We start from the raw sequence: 25,008 nt of genomic DNA on the forward strand, positions 1-25,008 counted from the left end.
ATGCCTAACCAACTGACCCACCTAAGTGCCATGTGAAGTGCATAACTTAATGAACTTGATTTCTTCCTTCCTTCCTTCTTTTTTTTTTTTTTTGTGAGCTTGATTTCAGTTGCTTTTATTAGGTATAATTCACAGTGGTATTACAATAAATGCATTGGTTATGGCACATTGATTATGTAGGAACATTCTACTTTCTGGAGGCCTTTTATGGGATTAAAATGTTGCTTATTAAGTACCTTGTTCCAGTGTGTGCCGTGGTGCCAATTTTAGCAGAAATGGACCACAGTGAAGATCTCATAACCAACCCTGAGTTCATTTTTTAATTTTTCTGAGTTCTTTTTAAACTACTATGATTTAGAGAAGAAGCTACATACAGACTTGATTAGTTCATGCTCTTTTTGCTTCTCTTGGTAAGGGATATAAGATCAGAAAACATTTGTAAAAGTTATCTTTACTGTGTATAGGTAAGCTATAGTTGTGGGTATGGTGTTAGTGAAATTAACCCAAGATTCTAAGTCTATATCAGTTTTTTACTAGAAAAGCTGATAGTAAAGACATGCTTTGCGATGATTAAATTTTATTTTATCTACTTTTTGGGGGGAGAATTGAATGGTGGCAGCTTTCTTAGGGTGCTGTAGCATAGAGAATACACTATATATAGTCCATGGGGCAATTAGGGAAGAACAAGCTTTGTTAATTGGTGTTAAATTAATATGATAGGATGCTATCAAAAAGGGCAGTTGCAGGAAGAGTACTTTAAAACTTGAAGCATCTGATTTTTAGAATTCCTGCAAGGACTTTTGACTAGGCAGGTGTGAATCTTTGAAGTTGTTTACATATGTACAAAACGGACTATGCAGTTTTTTGGTTTTGTTTAATTCTTTTAATTTAAAGCTAGTAGGCCACATAAAATGGGGTTAAATTAAAAGTAATACTTGATAATCTTGAAATGCATTATGGAGTCATATTAAAGGATGTATTTTAAGAGCTTACTCTAGCACTATTATCCCATTACCCATCATTTGTAGAATTGTTACATGAATTGCTTTTTCAAATAGCATGGCATTTTATTGACTAAGATTTTGAGCCTGTCTCATAATTCATTGCATACATTGGCAAGAAATTGATCAGGGTTGGGGTTAGGATGTACGATTTTATGAAAGCAAAGCTTACTGTCTTTCATGGCAATCTGTGATGTAAGCTACTGACGGTAATAATTACATAGCTTTTTAGAAAAGTATGTTATTTGCAGTCTTGAATGGATTTATCTGAACCTGGGATAAAAAGTAAAAGTAATGATATCAACATAAATTTTAAGTACTAGTCTTTCCTTAAATTTTACAAGGCTAAGAAATAAAGATTCTAGGGCGCCTGGGTGGCTCAGTGGGTTAAGCCGCTGCCTTCGGCTCAGGTCATGATCTCAGGGTCCTGGGATCGAGTCCCGCATCGGGCTCTCTGCTCAGCAGGGAGCCTGCTTCCTCCTCTCTCTCTCTGCCTGCCTCTCTGCCTACTTGTAATCTCTCTGTGTCAAATAAATAAATAAAAATCTTTAAAAAAAAAAAAAAAAAAAAAAAAGAAATAAAGATTCTAGGCATCTTGGTGTTTGGTGACATATGGACACCGAGTAATTATTGTTATTTCTTTAGTAATAGTATTTGTAACTAAATAGAATATAGACCAAGTGCAAATTCATTAATTATACTAGTTTTATATCATCCACTGTCATTCAGATAACATTGTCAAGGGGCCTAACCACTGCCTTAATTTTATGGATATTTAAAGTTGTATGCTTTAGAACTATTCTGTGCTGTTCTAATACAGTTGTATTTATTAGCAGTTCATTAATGCAGGACACTGAGTTCAGAAGACTTTTGCATAGACTGTGGAAGGCAACATAGAATACTAAATTGGGTTTCTGTTTAAAATTCAAATGAACCGAAGGAAGTTTAATTCAAATAGAAATAGTATTTAAAAGCATACACTGGTAGAATTCTCTGATTTACCTTGGCAAATGGGTTATGTTTAACTGTAATAACTGGATAAGGTAAGCTCCCTTATTTTAGAGACAAAGTATAAATATGTATGTGAGTTGTACAGTGACATTAAAATGCAGTCATTTATTTTTTGTTACCATTCTCACTGTTCCCCTTTCATTGACCTTTAATTTAGCTTAGTAGTTAAGACATTGCATGACCTGTAACACTCAGACTTTAAAGGAGGGATGAAATGGCATTCCTTGGACTTAAATACAAATTATATCCCACAACCTGGATTGTAGCCCTTCTCTCAGAAAATGTATAGGTCTTCTCTTGATAAATTAGCATCTAAATTAGGCGCAGTCTTAGATAACTGTTTGCTTTTAGGTTTTGCTAGATGTATTTATTTGCTGCACAGTTGAGAAACTTCATTTTTACCTAAGTGTTTTTTTAAAAACCTTTTTAGAAATCTGAAATCTCTGATCTTTGCTTGAAAAAGAAATCTGAAGGTACATTAAATCTTATTTGCAGGGGCGCCTGGGTGGCTCAGTGGGTTAAAGCCTCTGCCTTCGGCTCAGGTCATGATCCCAGCGTCCTGGGATCGAGCCCCACATTGGGCTCTCTGCTCAGCAGGGAGCCTGCTTCCTCCTCTCTCTCTGCCTGCCTCTCTGCTTACTTGTAATCTCTGTCTGTCAAATAAATAAATAAAATCTTTAAAAAAAAAAATCTTATTTGCAGTGGTTGAGTACATGTTCTTACTGAGGTTGATTATTTATGATATATGCATGTATCCTTAGTTTTAAAGATGACATACAGGGGGTGCTTGGATGGCTCAGTTGTTCAGTGTCTTCCTTCAGCTTGGGTAGTGATCCCAGGGTCCCGGGATTGAGCCCGGCATTGGGCTCCCTGCTTGGCGGGGAGCCTGCTTCTCCCTCTCCCACTCCCCCTGCTTGTGTTGCCACTCTCACTGTATCTCTCTTTGTCAAATAAATAAAATCCGAGACAAAAAAATATTTAACATTAACTTTTTAATTATACCTTGGATTTTGGGGTCTTGTATTACTAGCTTAAGGGTCAGTATTATAATTGCTATAAGAATGGTGTTGTATCTTAGCTTTATATTTTAATGCTGCTTTTAATTTATGTGTCTCATTGCTGAGGTCTTTACCCCATGAAGATTGGAATTTGTGAAGAATGGTCAGATGCAGTCATACGTCAAGGATTTGTGAAGCATCTATAAATGTGGCTATTTAAGTTAACTAAAATTCAGTTCCTCAGTTGTACTAGCCACATTTCAAGTGCTCATGTGGGTACATGTGGCTAGTGGCTGCTGTATTAGACAGCACAGATGAAAGAATTCCATCATTGCAGCATTGCTTGCCCTCACAGTTCTTAACCTTCTGGTGGGGTTGATGGATGTAAACAAATATATAATGTCAGTGCTAAGAAGAAAGATAAAAGTAAAGCAGGGTAAAGAGAGAACAGGTCCTGGAACAGAATGAGGGGGAGCTATTTTATTTTATTTTTTAAGATTTTATTTATTTGAGAGAGAGAGACAGATAGTGACAGAGAGAGCACAAGTGGAGAGGAGAGGGAGAAGCAGACTCCCACTGAGCAAGGAGCCCAGTGTGGAGCTCGATCCCAGAACCCTGGGATCATGACCTGAGCCACAGGCAGATGCTTAACTGACCGAGCCACCCAGGCATCCCAAGTGGGAGCTATTTTAAGTAGGTGGTCAGAAATATTTTCATGACTTTTTCCTTTTTGTTTTTTTTAAGATTTTATTTGTTCACTTGAGTGAGACAGCAGAAGCAGAGGGAGAGGGAGAAGCAGACTCCCGTCTGAGCTGGGAGCCCAACATGGGGCTCGATCCCAGGAGCTGGAGATCATGACCTGAGCCGAAGGCAGACACTTAAGCATCTGAGCCACCCAGGCACCCATTTTCACAACTTTGAATGGCACTCAGTGAAGTTACAGGACCAAGTATTGTAAAGACCTGTGGGAAGAACCTTCCAGGCATAGGAAATAGCAAGTGTAAAGCCCCTAAAGTGAGAACAGATTTGACATATTTGAGGAAAGGCAGGAAAGCCTGTGCTAGTGAGGCACCAGGAGGAAGGTAGAAGATGATGAGTCAGAGAAAGTGACAGAGGCCAGATCGTGGGACCGTATGGTCCATGGTAACAAGTTTGGATTTTAACCTGAGTGTGACGAAAAGACAATGGAATGTTTCTTTTCTTTTTTTTTTTAAAGATTTTATTTATTTATTTGACAGACAGAGATCACAAGTAGGCAGAGAGGCAGGCAGAGAGAGAGAGAGAGAGAGAGGGAAGCAGGCTTCCTGCGGAGCAGGGAGCCCGATGCGGGGCTCGATCCCAGGACCCTGAGATCATGACCCGAGCCGAAGGCAGCAGCCCAAACCACTGAGCCACCCAGGCGCCCCGACAATGGAATGTTTCAGCAGGGAACTGGCATGATCTGAATGTGTCTTTAACTTTAATATGTTGAATTTGTAAATAGAACACCAGCGAACTTCCTGTGGTCAGCATCCACCTGTAGCAGAAGTGGACCCCAACCTCACACCATCCATCCAGTGGATGACCAGTCCTGCCCTACATATACACTTATTCCCTTTCCCTCTCCTGTATTTTGAAGCATGATTTATGTTTTAAAAGATCACCCTGGCTGCTGTGTAGAGAATTGACTTTTGAGGAAGATAAGAGGAAAAGTAAGGAGAACTATTGTAGGGAGGCTGTTGTTGTTATCTAGGTAAGAGTGGTTGTTTGGGGTAAAATGGTAACTAGTGATTGGAACTATGAGAAGCAGCTGGATTCTGATAAACCAGTGAGACTGCTGATACATAGTGAAGGAAAGAGAAGGATAATGCCCGTCTTAGGTCCAAATAACAGTGTGACTGCTGGTGGGGAGAGTTCAGTTTGTTCATGTTAATTTTTTTTTAAGCTTTATTTATTTTAGAGAGAGAGTGCATGGGGGGTGGGGGTGAGGAGGAGAGGGAGAGAGAAACCCAAGTAGACTCCCTGCTGAGTGCAGAACCCCATGTGAGGCTCAGTCCCATGACTCATGAGATCATGACCTGAGCCAAAACCAAGAGTTGGGCGCTTAACTGACTGCACCACCCAGGCATCCCAATTCATGTTAAATTTAAGTTGCTTTTTAGAAGTGCAGAAGGACATGTTGAGTATACAATTAAAGATTAGCACAAAGAGAAGAATCCAGAAAAGGATAATAAGGAGCTGTTGCGTGACCAGCTATTTTAAACACCTCAAGTCCCACATCCCAAGAAACCATTCAGTCCCTGGCAAAATGGCATGGTTGGTTCTCTGGATAGGAGGAAATAAGAGTGTGGTGATCTGGAATTAGTATTTTAAGTAGGAGAGAAAGATTCATGAATACTGTAAGAATTTTAGAGAAGTTCATTGCTTTATGACAATGTTAAATATCTTTAATTGAAAATAATAGAATTGCTATGAAATAGAGTTCTTCTATAAATAGAACACTAGGTAGAAGACTTTCTGACATATTTTACAAATCCTGCACTAGAGGTTCAAATTAAGAATTTTCTTACATCATACTCTCTCCTTTTTTCTTCTCTTAAACAGTAGATAAAATGCAAGTAAAGATAATTAATAAGCACCAAAAATATCTATGGGTGAGGATTGGATGCCCTAATGTTTTATTCTTTTTTTTAAAGATTTTATTTATTTATTTGACAGACAGAGATCACAAGTAGGCAGAGAGGCAGGCAGAGAGAAGAGAGAGGGAAGCAGGCTTCCCGCGGAGCGGGGAGCCCGATGCGGGGCTCGATCCCAGGACCCTGAGATCATGACCCGAGCCGAAGGCAGCAGCCCAAACCACTGAGCCACCCAGGCGCCCCCCTAATGTTTTATTCTGATTTTAAAATTAATTTATATCTTCTATCATGAGCAAAAGGGGTATTATAATGGTAAATTTATAATTGAATATTAATAGGTAGTCAAATTTCTGCTTAAATTTGGTTATTTTAAATGTTTTTTGTAGATTTTCTAATACTCGCTTATTTTAATAGGAGTCGTGGCTTCGAAAGAATTATCTTATTGATTTCAAACACCATTTTATGAGTCATTTTCCATATGCCTTAAAAGAAATAACCAAGCACAAAAGGAAAGAGACAAATAAAAGGTATTGTGATTCCTTCCACTGTATGGACTTGAAAAATTTTTTAACCTGAAATTACCAAAAAATAGCCTTAAACTGGAACTTTCTACACTGTGAGGGGTTCATACCTAAATTTTGTGAAATAAAACTAAAAGTTGCAGTTTATGGTTGATCTTGAACAAGTCACTTTAAGCCTTAAAATTTTCATTTAAAAAAAAAGTTTTTAAAATATATAAATATTTTATGCAAATTGAGTCTCAGGTATCAAATTCTGTTAATAAATTTAATAAAATTTCTTGATGTGGGTATTTTATTTGGGAGAAGTACTATGTAATCTCTAAGTGAGAGTTTCTTAAAGGTCACCTAGGTGTATATTTATATATGAGGACACTAATAGTGAAACTAATACCAGTATCAGAAAGAGGGATAAAACAGAGAGGCTTATAGATCAGAAGATGGAGTTTAAAATTGTAAGCCTGGAAACTTTTTAAAATGTTTACCTCAAGTGAGAGGAAATAAATATAAAAACAAGTTATCTAATAAAATTTTCTTGCTTCTTGAGGTGAGCTTGGTTTCTATAAATTGCCTTCTTAAAACTTTATCCATTCATTTATTGATGGACTGCTTCTATAGCTTGGCTGTTGAAAATAATGCTGCAATAAACATGGGGTGCGTGTATCCCTTTGAATTAGTGTTTTTGAATTTTTGGTGTAAATACCCAGTAGTGTGATTCCTGGATTGTAAGATGGTTCTGGTTTTAATTTTTTTCAAGAATCTCTGTTTCGTACTGTTTTCTACAGTGACTGCACCAGCTTGCAATTCCAACATCAGTACATGAGTTCTCGTTTTTCCTACATCCTCAACAGCACTTGTTTGGTGTGTGTGTGTGTGTTTTGTTGTTGTTGTTGCTTGTGTTTTTTATTTTAGCTATTCTGACAGGTGTGAGGTGATATGTCGTTTCGGTTTGCATTTTCCTGGTGATGAGTGGTGTTAAGCATCTTTTCATGTGCCTGTCGGCCATTTGGATGTCTTTGGAGAAATTTCTGTTCATGTTTTCTGCTCAGTTTTGGAAAAATCAGTTCTTTATACATTTTGGATACTCTTTTTTTTTTTAAGATTTTATTTATTTGACAGAGAGAGAGAGAGAGAGATCACAAATAGGCAGAGAGGCAGGCAGAGAGAGAGGGGGAAGAAGGCTCCCCGCCAAGCAGACTGACGCGGGGCTCAATCCCAGGACTCTGGGATCATGACCTGAGCCGAAGGCAGAGCCTTTAACCCACTGAGCCACCAAGGCGCCCCTGGATACTAACTCTTTATTGGATAAGTCCTTATAAATATCTTCTTCCATTCTGTAGGTTGCTTTTTAGTTTTGTTAATTGTTGCCTTTTCTGTGCAGAAGCTTTATTTTGATGTAGTCGCAGTAGTTTACTACTGCTTTTACTTTCCTTGCCTCAGGAGACATATCTACAGCCCATGTCAGATTACTGCCTATGCTCTCTCCAAGGATTTTTATTGTTTCAGGTTTCACATTTAGGTCTTCAATCCATTTTGAATTTATTTTTGTATATGGTATAAGAAAGTGGTCCAGTTTCATTGTTTTGTGTGTAGCTGTTCACAGAGCTGTTGAAGAGACTTTTCCCCATTGTATATTCATTCCTTTGTCAAAGATTAATTGACTTTATAATTGTTGGTTTATTTCTGGTGTTTCTTTTTTCTTTTTTTTTTTTTAAAGATTTTATTTATTTACTTGACAGAGATCACAAGTAGGCAGAGAGGCAGGCAGAGAGGAGGAAGCAGGCTCCCTGCTGAGCAGAGAGCCCCATGTGGGGCTCCACCCCAGGACCCCGAGATCATGACCTGAGCCAAAGGCAGAGGCTTTAACCCACTGAGCCACCAAGGCGCCCCTATTTCTGGTTTTTCTGTTGTATTCCATTGATCTATGTGTCTAATGCCATTATCATACGGTTTCACTACTGCTTTGTAGTATAATGTGGAATGTAACTGGAGTTGTGATGCCTCTAGTTTTATTTTTGTTTTTCAAGATTGCTTTGGCTATTTGAGGTATTTTGTGATTCCATACAAATTTTAGGATGGATCGTTCTAGTTCTGTGAAAAATACTGTTGACATTTTGATAGGTATTGTATTAAATCTGTAGATTCTGTAGCATAGGCGTTTTAACAATATTTGTTTTTCCAACCCATGAGCATGGATAGAATGTCTTTTTTTTTTTTTTTTTTTTGCATTGTCTTGAATTTCTTTAATCAGTGTTTTTAAAGTTTTCAGAGTACAGGTCTTTCACCTCGTTGGTTAAGTTTGTTCCTAGATACTTTATTGTTTGTGGTACAATTGTAAATGGGATTGTTTTCTTAATTTCATTTGCTGCTTGCTTCATTATTAGTCTGTAAGAATGCAACAGAGTTTTGTACATTGATTTTGTATCCTGGAACTTTATTTGGAACTTTACTGAATTCATTTACCAGTTTTAGTAGTTTCTTGGTAGAGTCTTTAGGGTTTTCTGTATTGAGTATCATGTCATCTCCAAGTAGTTTTTCTTCTTTAACATTTTGGTTGTTTATGTTGTCTAATTGCGGTAGCTAGGACTTCCATTACTATGTTGAATAAACGGGATGAGAGTGGACATTCTTGCCTTGTTTTTGACTTTATGGGAAAAGATCTCAGTTTTTTACCATTGAGTGTGGTGTTGGCTATGGGTTTTTCATATAAGGACTTTATTTATTTATTTATTTAAAAGATACTATTTATTTGGCAGTGGGAGAAACAGCTAGAAAGGGAACACAAGCAGGGGGAGTGAGAGAGGGAAAGGCAGGCTCCCTGCTGAGCAGGAAGCCCAATGCAGGGCTGGATGCCAGGACTCTGGGATCACAACCCAAGCCAAAGGAGCCACCCAAGCACCCTCATATAAGGCCTTTATTATGTTGAGTTATGTTTCTTCTGGACTTAACTTTGTTGAGGGTTTTTACATGAATAGATGTTATGCTTTGTCAGATGATTTTTCTGCATCTGTTGAAATGAGCATATAGTTTTTATCCTTTAATTGATGTGATGTATCACATTGTTTTACAAATACATAATCTTTTTAACATTCTACTTTTTTAAAGATTTTATTTATTTATTTAACAGAGAGCTAGAGAGCACAGGTAGGCAGAGCGGCAAGCAGAGGAAAAGGGAGAAGCAAGCTTTCTGCTGGGCAGGGAGCCGGATGTGGGACTCGATCCCAGGACCCTGGGATCATGACCTGAGCTGAAGGCAGCCACTTAACCGACTGAGTCACCCAGGCGCCCTTAATATTCTACTTTTTTAAAGTAGTCTCCGTACTCAATGTGGGGCTTGACTCATGACCCCAAGATCAAAGTCACAAGCTCTATCAATTGAGCCAGCTAGCTGCCCCTTCTTTTGTAAACATACATATATTTAAGACTCTTTTTTTTTTGTTTTTTAAAGATTTTATTTATTTATTTATTTGACAGGCAGAGATCACAAGTAGGCAGAGAGGCAGGCAGAAAGAGAGAGAGGAGGAAGCAGGCTATCCGTGGAGCGGACAGCCCGATGCGGGGCTCGATCCCAGGACTCTGGGATCATGACCTGAGCCGAAGGCAGAGGCTTTAACCCACTGAGCCACCCAGGTGCCCCAAGACTGTCTTTTTGAGAGAGTGACTGAGACATCAAAAGCAAGGGGAGCATCAGAAGGAGAGGAAGAAGCAGACTCCCCACTGAGCAGAGAGCCCAAAGTGGGGTTTGATCCCAGGACCCTGGGATCATGACTGAGCTGAAAGCAAACCGTTGAACTGGCTGAGCAGCCCAGGTGTGCATTGTTTTGCAAATGTTAAACTGTTGCCCCCTGGGAATAAATACCACTTGATTGTAGTATATGATTTTTAAAACATATATTGTTCATTTGGTTTTCTAATGTTGAGAATATTTGTATTTATATTCTTTTTTTTTTTTTTTTTAAGATTTTATTTATTTATTTGACAGAGAGAAATCACAAGTAGACGGAGAGGCAGGCAGAGAGAGAGAGAGGGAAGCAGACTCCCTGCCGAGCAGAGAGCCCGATGCGGGCCTCGATCCCAGGACCCTGAGATCATGACCCGAGCCGAAGGCAGCGGCTTAACCCACTGAGCCACCCAGGCGCCCTGTATTTATATTCTTAAGAGATACTGGCCTATTCTCTTTTTTGGTGGTATCTTTATCTGGTTTTGGTACTAGGGTGATACTGGCCTCATGGAATGAATTTGGAAGTTTGCCTTCCTTTTGTATTTTTTGGAATAGTTTAAGAAGGAGGAGTATTAACTCTTCTTTAAATGTTTGCTAGAATTTGCCTGGGAAGCTGTCTGCTCTTGTACTTTTGTTGGGAATTTTTTTATTGTTTCAGTTTCATTGCTGGTGATTGGTCTAATCAAATTTTATATCTATTTCTGTGTTAGTTTTGGTTGGTTATATGTTTCTGGGAATTTATCCATTTCTTCCAAGTTGTCCAGGTTGTTGTCAAATATGTTTTCAGAGTATCCTGTTACAGTTATTTTTATTCCTTCCTTTATCATTCCTTTCCTTTCCATTAGAGAGAGAAAGTGCACTTGGTAGGTGGAGGGAGAGGGAGAATCCCAGGCAGGCTCACACTCAGCGCAGAGCCTGACATGGCGCTCAGTCCCACAGCCCTGAGATCATGTACCAAGCCTAAATCAAGAGTTGGATGCCCAACCTACTGAGCCAACCAGGCACCTCTACAGTTGTTTGTATTTCTTTGGCATTGGGGCAGTGGTGATTGTTTCTCTCTTTTCATTAGTAATTTTGTTTATTTGGGTGTTCTCTCTCTTTCCCTTTTTGATGAGTCTTGCTAGAAGTTTATCAGTTTTGTTGATTTTTCCCCCCACAAAGAATCAGTTCCTGGTTTCATTGATCTGTTCTATTTTTTAATTTCTGTACCATTTATTTCTGTTCTAATCGTTATTATTTCTTAAATTTTGCTGCTTTGGGTTTTTTTTTGTTGTTGTTCTTTTTCTTTTTCTGGCTTTAAGTGTAAGGTTAGGTCTTTTATTTGAGATTTCTCTTCCTGAGGTAGGCCTGTGATTCTCTATAAATTGCCTTTTTTTTTTTTTTTAAAGATTTTATTTATTTATTTGACAGAGATCACAAGTAGGCAGAGAGGCAGGCGGGAGCGGGGGTGGCGGGGGAGCAGGCTCCCTGCTGAGCAGAGAGCCTGATGCGGGCCTCGATCCCAGGACCCTGAGATCATGACCTGAGCCAAAGTCAGAGGCTTAACCCACTGAGCCACCCAGTGAGCTATAAATTGCCTTCTTAAAACCACTTTTTGCTGGATCTCAAAGATTTTGGACCTTTGTGTTTTCATTTTCATGTAATTTTTTTTTAATTTTTTTTTTTTAAAGATTTTATTTATTTATTTGACAGAGAGAAACCACAAGTACACTGAGAAGGCAGTGAGAGAGAGAGAGAAGGAAGGCAGGCAGAGAGAGAGAGAAGGAAGCAGGCTCCCTGCTGAGCAGAGAGCCCGATGCGGGACTCGATCCCAGGACCCTGAGATCATGACCTGAGCCGAAGGCAGCGGCTTAACCCACTGAGCCACCCAGGCGCCCCTTTTTTTAATGTTTTAATAGCATCTTATTTAACCTCTGTGTATTTGTGCTCTTTTCAGGTCTTGTGGTTGATTTCTTGTTTCATAGCATTGTGTTCAGAAAAGATGCATGATATGATTTCAGTTTGATGAGACTTGTTTTATGGTCTAATACATGATCTATTCTGGAAAATGATCTGTGTGTGCTTGAAAAAGGATGTGTATTCTGTTGTTTTAGGATGAAGTGTTCTGAATATCATGTCTGCTAATCCATCTGGTCCAGTGTTTCATTTAAAGACACTTTTTCCTTACTGATTCTGTTTGGATGATCCGTCCATTGATGTGAATGTGGAATGTTAAAGTCCTCTATTGTTACTGTATTACTGTTGATTATTCCTTTTGTATTTGTTATTAACTGTTTTATGTATTTGGGTGCATGAATCTTTAGAACTGTTCTGTCCTCTTGTTGGATTGTCCCCTTTAATTATAGTGTCCTTCTTTGTCTCCTGTTATGGTCTTTGTTTTAATGTCTGTTTTGTCCAATATGAGTATTGCTACCTTGGCTTTCTTTTGGCACCGTTTGCATGATAAATATTTCTCCATTCCCTTACTTTCAAACCGCAGGTGTCTTTAGGTCTGAAATGAGTAGGCATCATATAGATGGGTCTTGTTTTTTTTTTTTAATTTTTTTTTTTTTTTTAAGATTTTATTTATTTATCAGAGAGAGAGAGGGAGAGAGCGAGCACAGGCAGACAGAATGGCAGGCAGAGGCAGAGGCAGAGGGAGAAGCAGGCTCCCTGCCGAGCAAGGAGCCCGATGGGGGACTCGATCCCAGGATGCTGGGATCATGACCTGAGCCGAAGGCAGCTGCTTAACCAACTGAGCCACCCAGGTGTCCTGGGTCTTGTTTTTTTTAATCCACTTTGTCACCCTGTATCAAAGTAATTACTGAGAGGTATGTACTTAATTGCCATTTTGTTAACTTGTTTTGTGCTTGTTTGTGGAGATTTTCTCTCATTTCTCTTGCTCTTTTTCATGGATTATTGGCTTTCTTAAGTAATATACATGGATTCCTTTCTCTTTATTCTTTGCATATTAGTTACAGATTTTTGATTTATAGTTATCATTAGATTTGTACATAACATCTTCTGCATATGGGAGTCTATATTAAGTTGTTGGTTGTGTAAGTTTAAACCCGTGCTTTATTCCTCTCCCATGTTTCAGGTATATGATTTCATATAAAATACCCTTTTATTTTATGAATCCGTTGACTGATTTTTTAAAGACTATCTATATATTAATTTGACCGAGAAAGAGAGAGTGTATGTGTATGCGCACACAAGCAGGGAGAGTGTCAGAAAGAGGGAAAGGGAGAAGCAGGCTCTCCACTGAGCCGGGATTCCCACGTGGGTTTCCATCCCAGAACCCTGGGATCATGACGTGAGCCAAAGGCAGACACTTAACTGACTGAGCCAGCCAGGTGCCTTCCCTTGACTGAGTTTTATAAATATATTTATTCTTACTGTTTTTATGGGTTTTGTGTTTGGTTTTTTGTTTATTTATTTATTTTAGGGAGAGTGAGAGTGCTCCTGCAAGAGTTGTGGTGGAGGGGTAGAGGGGCAGAGGGAGAGAAACTCAAGCAGACTTTGTGATGAGCATGGAGTCCTACACCAGGCTCGATCTCTTGACCCGGAGATCATGACCTGAGCCTAAATCAAGAATCAAGACACTCAACTGACTGAGCCAACTAGGTGCCCCCTGTGTTTTTTACTTTTTATACTCTCACTTATGGTCTTTCTTTCCATTGAGAGAGTACACTTTAATATTTCTTAAAGGGCTGGCTTACTGATTATGAACTACTTTAGTTTTTGTTTGGGAAACTCTTTATCTCTCCTTCTATTCTGATTGATAACCTTGCTGGATAGAATATTCTTGGCTGCACATTTTTATCTTTGAGTGCATTGAATATATCTTTCCCCACTTCTTCTGGCCTGCAAAGTTTCTGCTAAAAAATTCACTAATAGCCTTATAGGATTTCCCTTGTGTGTAACTGGTTTTTTTTTCCCCTTTTGCTGCTTTTAAAATTTTGTCCTTGTTGCTGTTTTTTGCCATCATAATTACTATGTGTTTTGTTTGGATGACCTTTTTTTGAATTTGGAGTGGGGGGCAGGAAGGTGGGAAATGGGGGCAGGATCTCTGTATTTCCTGGATCTGGATCTCTGTTTCCTTCCCCAGATTAGGGAAGTTTTCAGTTATTATTTCTTCAAATAAATTTTCTCCCTTTTCTCTTTCTTCTGAGATCTATATAATGCAGATGTTGTTATACTTGGTGGAGTCATTGAGTTCCCTAAGACTTTTCTCAGTTTGCATAATTTCCTTTCTTTTGCTCAGCTTGTTACTTCTATTATCCTGCCTTCCAGGTTGTTAATTCATTCCTCTGATTCATTTAGCCTGTTATTTCTTCCATCAAGAGTATTTTAAATTTCATTTACTATGTTTTTGATCTCTGATTGGTTCTCTTTTATCTCTGTATTAACGGTCTGTGTGATGTCCTCCACTCTTTTCCCCAGTTTAATATTTTCATTATTGTTATTTTAAATTCTCTATCAGGCATATTACTTATACTTGTTTCACTTTGGTCTCTTGCTGTGGTTTGCCTTACGAAGAAGCAGTCCTGTAGTGCCCTGCAGTGCAGTGTTCCTTATTTCCCAGGGCCTGGCGCTTCAGAGTGTTTCCTATGTGTATTGCATGTGCTCTCCTGTTGAGTCTTGACCTCTTTCCTTCATTGCATTTATATAGTCTCTCGGCATATTTTGTGCAGTATTTGATCTCCGGTAGTGGTGGGGCACACTTTAACACATTTTAACAAGATGTGTCGGGGTCTGCTTGTCAGAAGTGAGGTCCTCCTGAGTGTCAGGTGGTGTGGCATTGTCAGGGTTTGTGCTGAGGTTGGGGCCTGCAGTGCTGGGCCTCAGGCCAGTGTTATTGGGAAGGGCATATCTGCTGATGGTTGGGGTGGGGTGTGGTGGAGAGGGTGGAATGTGAAGAAACTTGGTGATAGCAAGTTAGGAGTGGTGTCACCTTGCTGGTTCCTGCAGGTGGTCATTGTTTTTGCTGGCGGGTGGGGAGGGAAATGGTGTCTGCCATGTGCTTTGTTCTTGGAGTCTCCCTGTGGTCCCTGCCTCTTTGAGATGAGCAAATCATTCTTCCTCCTGTCTGCCCCTGGAGTTTTCCACTTGTTGGTTCTGCCCTGTTATTTGCAGGGGTGTTTGTCTTGTTATCTCTTCTATCGCAGAACTGTTTCCTAATGCCTTCCGGGCTCTCACAGAGCCAAGTCCACCAGTTTTTTAAAATTCCAGGCTTTAAGTCCTGCTGGTTTTAAGAACTCAGAAAATTTAGCCCCTCTCACTTTCAAAGGTAAATATTCTGGAGACTCATTCTCCCTGTTCGTGGACTTCCCAGTGTGAAAGTCTGTTTTCTGTCCTCCGCACCACCAGCTCCCTCTCCATTGTGTCAAATGGCCATGGTTCATTTTGCTTCCAGACCGTGTCTTCGCCCTTCCAATTTTCTATAACATGGCCTCTTTGTTGGCTTTAGTTGTGGAATTTGTTCTGCTAGTCTTTGGGTGGTTTCCCGGGTAATTTAAACGGATATGTGTGTTACCTAGTTATATGCATGGAAGAGGTGAGCTTATTGTCCGCCTATTCTATTGTCTTCCCAGCTGACTTTGTAGTTGTGGAATTTTTAGCAAAAATAGATTGACAGTATAACTAGCTTATTCTTCAGAAGATTTTCCCAGGATTCATTTTCAGGGACTTCGGATTGCTCTTTTATTTCCATAAGATGCTGCATTGAATACTTGGCAGATAACTTGTGGAGGGCAACATAAGTTAAAGTTAGGAGAGACAACATTGTAACCCCAGTTAATTTTTGACCTGATGTCTAAATTTTTCATCTTCAATTAAAATACAGGGTTACAAAGGATATTATTGATTTTTATTATGGTAAAATACACATAGCATGAAATTTGACCTTTTTAATCATGTAAAGTATATGGTTCAGTAGTGTACATTGTTATGCAGCCATCACCACCATCCATTTCCAGAATTTTTTTCATCTTCCTAAACTAGAAGTCTGTACCCATGAAACAATAACTCACCATGGTCCCCTATCACCAGCTTCTGGGATCCACTGATCTACTTTTTGTCTCTGTTAATTTGACTCTTCTAGGTACCTCACAGAAGAAGAACCAGAAAATATTTTCCTTTTGTGTCTGGCTTAATTTCATTTAGAAAATGTTTTCAAGGTTCATCCGTATTGTAGCATGTAACAGCACTTTCCCCCTTTTTTTAGAAATAGATTTTATTTTTTTAGAGCAGTTTTAGTTACATAGTGAAGTTGAGCAGAAAGTACAGAATTGTCATGTACTCTTGCTCCCAGAAATACATGGCTTTCCTTGCTCTCAGCATCCTGCACCAGAGTTAAACATTTGTTACAATCTGTGAACCTACATTGACACATCATTTTCATCCCAAATCCATAGTTTACCTTAGGGTTCACTCTTGGTTATACAATTCTGTGAGTTTTGACAAATATATGATGACATTTATCCACCATTATAGTATCCTATAGGTTAGTTTCACTGTCCTAAAAATCCTCTGTTCTCTGCCTATTCATTCTTCCATTCCCCATGTTTTTTTCGTGACTTGAGGGCTCTTTTTTTGAAGTGCTTAATTATGTTCTTGTATGGATGTGTCACAGTTCATGTAGCCATTAACTTACTTACTAATGGACGTCTTGGTTGCTTCCAAGTTTTCCTTCCTTATTAAGGCTAAATAATACTCCATTGTATGTATATACCCATATTTTGTTTATATATTCATCTTGTCAATGGATGTTTGGGTGGTTTCTACCTTTTGGTTACTGCAAATAATGCTATTGTGAACATTGGTCTTCAAATGTCCATTTGAGTCCCTGCTTTCAATTCTTTGTTTATATTAAAGGCTATAATTTTGTCATTGGAAATACTGGCATTTTTAAAAAAAATTTTTTTTTAAAGATTTTTATTTATTTATTTGACACAGAGAGATCACAAGTAGGCAGAGAGGCAGGCAGAGAAAGAGGAAGGGAAGCAGGCTCCCTGCTGAGCAGAGAGCCCAATGCGGGGCTCGATCCCAGGACCCTGGGATCATGACCTGAGCCGAAGGCAGAGGCTTAACCCACTGAGCCACCCGGGTGCCCCGAAATACTGGCATTTAAAAAAAAGCAGTGTAGTCCTCTCTAAGAAAACTTTTTTTTTTTTTTATTTAAAGGATCTTACTTGAGAGATCGTGTGAGAGAGCAGAAGGGGTGGGTGGAGAAGGGGGAGAAGCTGGCATCCTCCTGAGCAGGGAGCCCAATGAGGGGCTCTGTCCCAGGACCCTGAGATCATGACTTGAGATGAAGCAGATGCTTAACTCATTGAGCCACCCAGGCGCCCCTCTTTCTTTCTTTTTTTTGAAGATTTTTATTTATTTTAAAGAGAGAGTACGAGCAGAGGGAGGGGCATAGGGTGATTAGAGAGAGACCCTCTCAAGCAGATTCCACACTGAGCGTAGAGCCCAGTGTGGGGCTTGATTTCTGAGATCATGACCCAAATCAAAATCAAGAGTTGGACACTTAACTGACCGAGCCACCCAGGTGCCTCTAAGAAAACTTTTTTTGTGCTCAAAATGTATTAATCTATGTGGTGATTATTCCAACAAGCTAACGCTAATATGTACTGGGAACAAATACTGTAAACAAAATAACATGATTTCATTCCTTGGTGGGTTACATATAGAGATTTCACCAGATGGAGTTGCCACACAACAGAACCTATTTACTGCAGGTAAGGAGATCATGAGGGAATAATTTCCAAAACCTTGACTCCCTGAGTATGGGTGAGTGGGTTCTTTTTATTTAGGGTTTAGGGTGAATATCAGAAAGGGGAGCTTTGTAATCACATGTAAAGGCAGGCATAAGTTTGTGCAGACATACTTAGGAGACATGCCTGTACATGCATGCTGTGTGTGAACCTTGTCCTCCTTCTGGGGTGGAGACTTCAACTTAACTGTAGACAGGTGAAAGGGCTTCTGGTAAGCTCTTAGGGTATAAACTGGATGAGGTCTTGAGTTCCTTATCTTGGGTAAGGAATGCAGGGCCTTGTTTACTTTTGAAACAGCACTGGGAATTTCACCACTGATTTGTTTGTTATGGTTAGCCTATTTATTGGCTTGTTAGACTGTTAGTTTTTTTTTTTTTTTAAAGATTTTATTTATTTATTTGACAGACAGAGATCACAAGTAGGCAGAGAGGCAGGCAGAGAGAGAGGAGGAAGCAGGCTCCCCGCTGAGCAGAGAGCCCGACGTGGGGCTCGATCCCAGGACTCTGAGATCATGACCCGAGCCGAAGGCAGCGGCTTAACCCACTGAGCCACCCAGGCGCCCTAGACTGTTAGTTTTTTTATTCCTTTAGTTCCCTTAAAATCCTTAACTACTGAAGTTTTTGTATTTCTTTGTAATTCTTCTGCCTCCTAGGATGTGTTTTAATAGATATGCTTAGGGCAGTAGAGCCAGTGGGGGTATTGATCAGGGAAAATAGGAAAAGAGCTGGGGACTTAAAATGACTTCCCTTGTGTCATGAAAGCTTTGTCTTATCTTTCTTCTCTTGGGAGCCCCAGATCTCTGTGTTTGCAATACAGCTAAGTCTTGCCTTTGGCCTAAAAATCAACTTGTGAGAGAAGTTCACTGCTGACTGCGGTAGTCTCCTAGTTGGTAAGATTTGGAAAATTAATTTTCCGAGAGGTAATGGAGAGCTTTGATTTGGCAAAGGTTGATTAAGTGCTGGTTGGGTTGTTGGGAATTTATTGCAAAATGTATTAGGAAAGATTGGTCTGCTTATGGTAGTGACCGGTTTCTTTCAGAAATTGTATTTATCTTTAAAAAGTGACTATATTAAAAAAACATAGAAAATATTCAGACAGTATGTGAATGATTAGACTTTGAAAAAAGTTATTAGCAAATAGATTTCTTTGTGGGAAAATAAGCACAGAATAGGGCCCACAGAAAGAGTGCAGCAGGAATTGTAAGAAGGCAGAGTTCAAAAGGAGATTGACTTACAGTCATCTGTAGAAGAAATTTGAGTTTCCTATAGTTAAATTAAATAGAAATGTTTTTTAAGGCCAAAAGAAAAGATGATCTGGAAAGTTACAACGTTTATATGGTAAAAAGGAAGTTTGTTGGATGTATTGTATATAGAAAATTTTCCTAACTGGTTTAAATAAGGATACCACTGAAGAGCCAGAATCTGACATTTTTCTTTCTTTTTTTTTTTTTTTTTCAGAATCTGAAATTCTTAGGGGTGGGTATTACTTTGGGAGAGCCTTAGAATAAAGGAGCACAGAACAAATTAGGTTGGGGATGGGGAAGGGGCGTTTACTAGGATATCCTGTAAATAGTAGATCATTGTTGCTATTGTGAGACAGTTTGTAACATAGTTAGCTGGCTTACTCTTATGTCATTTATCTAAGACAGTGGTTCTCAAAGGGTGGCCTGTGACCTCTGGGTCTATAAAGTCAGAACTGTTTCACAATTAAGACATTATTTGCCTTTTTGATTTTTCTGACATTTTCACTGATGGTGCAAAAGCAGTGGTGGGTAAAATTGCCAGTATCTTAGCATAAACTAAGGCAGTGGCATCAAACTGAACTAGTAAAACATTGTATTCTTCACCACTTTGCACTCACAGTCTAAAAGAACAAGCCAGAGCCAGTTTCGCTTAAAAAGGTCCTTAATGAAGCAGTAAAAATTACTTAATTTTTAAGTTACGACCCTTGAGAATACATTTTTTTCCCCCTTATATTCAGTGTGATGAAATGGGGGTACTGGGGTAAAATAATTTGGCCGCATACACAGGATGATGGTTATCTCAAGAAACACATTTTTGTGATTATTCTACTTGTGAGTACTTTCCTGTGACAGACACAATTTTAACTTGAAAGAATGACAAACTGCGGGTTTTCAGAGTTGGGCATTTGGCAATTATTTTCTCAAAATGAACAAAGAGCCTACCAATTCCAAGAAAACAGCTGACAGTATTTGTGCCAATGATAAAATTTGAGCTCTCCATCAAAAATTAGTTTTTTGCAGAACTTGTATGCATCACTTGAGTTTTATTTATGTATTTCCAGTTTTGTTTTGTTTTTTTTCCTCTTCATTTTTTCCTGTATCTGTTTCCATCCATTTGGGATCATTTAAAATTTGCTGGAAGTTGTTTTTTGTTTTGTCTAAAAATATTTTTCCTTCATTTCTAAAGAGTGTTTTAGCAGAGTATAGTACTCTAGGTTTGGCACTCTTCTTCTTTGAGCACACTGACAATAACCCTTCACTGTCTGCTGATTTTCATTGCTGTATGAAGAAGTCAACTATGAGTCTAATTGTGTTACTTTACAAAATTTCTTTCCCACTTCCCATGATTTTTCTTTTTATTTAGTTTCACAGTGGTGTATCCAGGTGGTGTTTTTGTTTTTGTTTTTGTTTTTGTTTCCGTGTGAGGCTGCTAAAAGGTTACATCAGTTTTTGCAGCTTTTTGGAATTGTCAGTTGCCCTAAGGACAAAGCCTTTTTTTTTTTTTTTTTTTTGGTAGAGTTTGGGACCCAGTAAATGTTCATTATCTTCTTAGCTCTTGAGTACTTCTAAGGTTTTTTTTTTTTTTTTTTTTAGATTTTATTTATTTATTTATTTGACAGAGAGAAATTACAAGTAGATGGAGAGGCAGGCAGAGAGAGAGAGAGAGAGAGGGAAGCAGGCTCCCTGCTGAGCAGAGAGCCCGATGCAGGACTCGATCCCAAGACCCTGAGATCATGACCTGAGCCGAAGGCAGCGGCTTAACCCACTGAGCCACCCAGGCGCCCCACTTCTAAGGTTTTTAAAAACAATTTTATCTAGTTTTTAAGTTGTTTTCAGGAAGGGGATTATTAGTTCTAATTACTTACATTATCATTACTGAAAACTGGTTTATCCCCATTGCCCTGCCTCCCTCATAGAATTGGTAGTTGTTATATTTAGTCTGTAAAAATTTGTATTAATTATTGGAGGAGCAGAATGAATTCTCTAGGTTTGCAGTGTCCATTGAGAACTTGCAGACCGTAATAGATGATGCTGCTTGAGATAAACTTAGGGTAGATCTTGGTAAGCTCTACTTCTGAAGAAATGTGACAATTAAGTTTTTGTGGTCTAGTTAATGTTAAAATGTGCTTGGTTTTGGGTGCTGGGAAGTTTGGCAAAAAAAAAAATGCTTGTAGTAATTTGGATTTGTGGTGTGTAGACTACTAGTTATCTGTCCTGTTCTGTCTTTCCTTTCTTAAATTTCACTGTTTAGCTAGGATTAAGACTATACAAAATAAAAACTGGATTTCCTGCTTTTGCAGCTAGGAGTGGTCATGTTTTAATAAATGGCTTTGACTTCTCCCTCTGGTGTCAGACTTGTACTTTGAGTTGTCTGTTGGCTATCTCTGTCTGGAGTTATACCAGAGACACTATAAGCTCCACATATCAGAAGTAATTATTTTCTGGATCTCTGCCCTTCATTTATCCATTTACCAGTACTAGAACTTTTGATTCCTCCAGTTTCCACCATCCCCAAATTTGTATACATATATACACTTAAACTTCAAATCCAGCTTATTTTTCCTCTTCCTAAATGTCCTGTCTTCTCCCAGTCCATACCAACACTGACCCTGGTTCTTGAGCTTGTTGTCTCTTGCCTAGATTGCTGTAATAGCCAACTAACTGCTTCTTTGTTTTTTAAAGATTTTTTTTATTCATTTGAGAGAGCATGAGAGGAGAGGTAGAAGGAGAAGCAGACCCTGCTCAGCAGGGAGCCTGACGTGGGGCTTAGTCCCAGGACCTGGAGATCATGACCTGAACAGAAGGCAGACACTTAAACATCTGAGCCACCCAGGCACTTCTGCTTCTCCTTTGTATTCTTATAACTCTCATTTTTCCTTTTCTATCCTTATGAATCACCCATCAGTAAGTTTTCAACCATGTTACTCATGTGGTTGCAGAATTAATTTTAGTGCCCTTAGCCTCCCTGACTCTTTGTAATCTGGTTCCATTTTACCTTTCCAGGCTCATCTGTCATTCCTAACTCTATATTTGATGCTCTGATAGCATCAAATCTGATAGATTTCTTTTATTTCCCTTCCCATGTATTCTTGGTTCTTCACTACTGTTCTCTTGCTCATGCTTGATCTAGGATTAACCTTTTCCTTTAAAATTGGTTAATGAGATTTTTTATTTTAATTAACTTTACATTTTTTGAAACCCGAAATAAATAGGCTCTGCTGTTGAATATGCCGTAATCTGAAAATTATTTATATTCTAAGTTGCAATTTCTGTTTTTATTGAAAGTATTTGAGATTTTTGTTTGAAATTTCTTTGAAGGTTTGAAAGAAATGTGTTTTATTTGGTTAGAAAAAAACAGTTTTAATACGTGTATCATGTAAGTTATTTAAGAACAGTGCTTATCTGGATCAGTCTCCATATATCCCACATGGAAATTGTGGCCAGGAGAAATTAGTGATTATGTGGTGAGGTAGAAGTAGAGTCAAGATCTACTGTGACCTATATCCAAATATCAGTACCTGCTTTAAAAAAATCTTCAAGCATGTTGAGGTTCTCAAGTCTTCAATTTCGTTTAGGATTACCAAGCATTGTTACAAGGGCCTTTAATTTTTGTGTGAAGAGGAACTTGGGTAATGAACTAAGCAGTATACAGTGTAATTCATGTCTTCTTAACAACCTTAAGGAATGGTTTATTTATAAAACAGTGACCTAAACTTTGCCTCTATACCTGTCTTCTTGGGAATTTATTATTTGGAAGGAAATATTTTGACCCATTGATTAAGTATTCTAAGTAAAGCAGGCATGGTAGATATAACGCTTTATAGATGTATATATCTTTCTTTGTTTTTAGCATCAAGCATTGCACGATTCTCTCCAATAATGTAGATCATCTGTTACTGAATTTAACACTGTCTGATATCATGGTCTCCCTGGCAAATGCCTCAACTTTACAGAAGGATTCCAATTGGATAGAAATGATAAGGAAATTTGTGACAGAGACCCTTGAAGATGGCTTTAGGCTAAATAGTAAGCAGCTGAACAGATTGCTTGGGGTATCATGGAGGTTAATGCAGATACAACCAAACAGAGGTAGGTGTTAATGCTTTGTCTTTCTTTAAGAGGAGCTGCTTTTTTTTTTTTTTTTTTTTTTTTTTTTTTTTTTTTAAGATTTCATTTATTTGTCAGAGAGGGAGACATGGTAAGAGAGGGAATACAGGCAGGAGGAGTGGGAGACAGAGAAGCAGGCCTCCCATGGAGCAGGGAGCCCAATGTGGGGCTTGATCCCAGGACCCTGAGATCATGACCGAGCCAAAGGCAAGACACCTAACAATTGAGCCACCTAGGTGCCCCAGAGAGGAGCTCTTATGCATGCTGTTAGGGTCTAGCTTTGAATTAATGACTTCTAGACATTCCAGGTAGTCAGATTAATTACATTCAGGCCATAAAATGTAGCTTATAGAATTATAAAGGACTATCTACTTGAACACTGAAGTTTTTTGTGGCTCAGAGAATCTCCTCAGTGAGTAGGTCCACTCTGAAGCAATATGGTAAGATTTCTAGTAAATTATAGACTTGAGTAAAAGAAGATAGGTATTATTAAGAGCAAATGCTGTTGAGTCTAATGATGAAAAGATACCTTTTTCTGGTCTAGTTTGATTAGAAATTGAGTACTTTTCCCTTTTATCTGTATAGAATCAGTCCTCTACCTTTCTTCTACCCTGAAGTTATGTCACATTTAAGTTCTTTTTTAGTGTGACTTACTAATTGTCTTCATTCAAAAACAAAGCTTTCCTTTTTGGTTCCCATCTTACTCATCTTTCTGATATCCTGGTTGTTGTCATCACTACATAGGTTTGTTGTCCCTCAGGAAAAATTATACCGTAATCTCTGGTTGGTTTGACTTTGATAGTAAAAAGTGCTATAGGACTTTAGTGGTAGTTAACACTTCGTGACTAAGATCTACTTTGTCATAGGAACAAAGTAAAGTGCTTCTGTGCTTTTAGAGGAATTAGAGCTGGTGAAGAAACATTTGCTTCATATGCAGTTGTTTTTGTTTTTAGAGGCTACAGAGTCTCTCATCAAGGCAGTTTATACATTATATCAGCAGAGGGGCCTTCTCCTTCCAGTTCGGACTTTGTTACTGAAGTTTTTCAGTAAAATTTATCAAAAAGAAGAACTGAGATCTTACAGGCTCAGGTAAAGTTTCATTTATTTTGCGTTTCTTTTTCTTGTAAGTTTTTTTTTTTTTAAGTCTCTTTAAATAAGACAATAGGGTGATAAAATCTTTGGAGGAATTCACTTTTTATCTCATTTGGTTATAATAAGAAAAGGTATAAACTTACATAAAAAAGCATATATAATAGGGCCAGTAATCTTTATGTGTATAACCACACAAATAAAAGCTCTTTGAGTTTGTATTTCCACTTGTCCACTTACAGCTTAAGGATAATTGGAATAACCTGTAGCAGCCTCAGCCTTGCCTTTAGCTTTCTGTAAAAATTAGGGAAATTGAACCACTAGTGTTTAATTACATTTTGGGTTATATGATATAAGAATGAGGACAGTAGAAGATAAGAATATGTTTCTGGCTGAGTTTGGTGCTATCAAGTGAGATGGACAACACAAAAACTAAGGAATTAATTTTTTGATGTGAGTTTGAGATATATTTCAGATAGGAAGATATGTTTAGGGAGAAGATGAGGGTTGGGGCTACCTCAGCATACATAGGTAGTTGTTGAAACATATTTGAATCTTTAGTACAAACCAGGTGCTTTTCATAATTTATCTAAATCTCATACTCCTGCTCTGAAGTGTAGGTATTGTTACTTTTGTTTTATAGGAGGAAACTGAAGCTTGGGTTAAGTAAGTTGGTGAGTGTCCTATAACTAATGGGAATAGAGCTCAGACTTAAGTTCAGATCTGTGTGACAACAAAGGTCATGCTTAAATCATTAAACTTTTGTGGTGCGGCAAAAGTGATTGCTGTTACCTGAGTAAAGAGACATTGGAGCTTTACCAAGTACAAGTGCAGTTGACCCTTGAACATTGTGGGGCTAGTGTCCCTGACACATTTTCCCATGCCCCCCAACCCCCTGACACAAATCTGTGCGTAACTTTTGACTCCCTCAAAACTTAACTGCTA

At 38.5% G+C, this 25,008-nt stretch overlaps 1 protein-coding gene across 7 annotated transcripts in view; it reads left to right on the top strand.

The window, feature by feature from the left end:
• Positions 1–25,008, top strand: part of TEX10 (testis expressed 10) — a 67,620-nt gene that overhangs the window by 8,929 nt on the left and 33,683 nt on the right. For all 7 annotated transcript variants that reach the window (XM_032307315.1, XM_032307314.1, XM_032307312.1 and 4 more), the window contains exons 5-7: positions 6,040–6,152; positions 22,718–22,956; positions 23,928–24,063. In XM_032307315.1, coding sequence (XP_032163206.1) covers positions 6,040–6,152; positions 22,718–22,956; positions 23,928–24,063 — 488 coding nt within the window. The remainder of the gene's footprint in view (positions 1–6,039; positions 6,153–22,717; positions 22,957–23,927; positions 24,064–25,008) is intronic.

This window comes from Mustela erminea, chromosome 12 (genome assembly GCF_009829155.1).
Source record: "Mustela erminea isolate mMusErm1 chromosome 12, mMusErm1.Pri, whole genome shotgun sequence".
Taxonomy (NCBI): domain Eukaryota; kingdom Metazoa; phylum Chordata; class Mammalia; order Carnivora; family Mustelidae; genus Mustela; species Mustela erminea.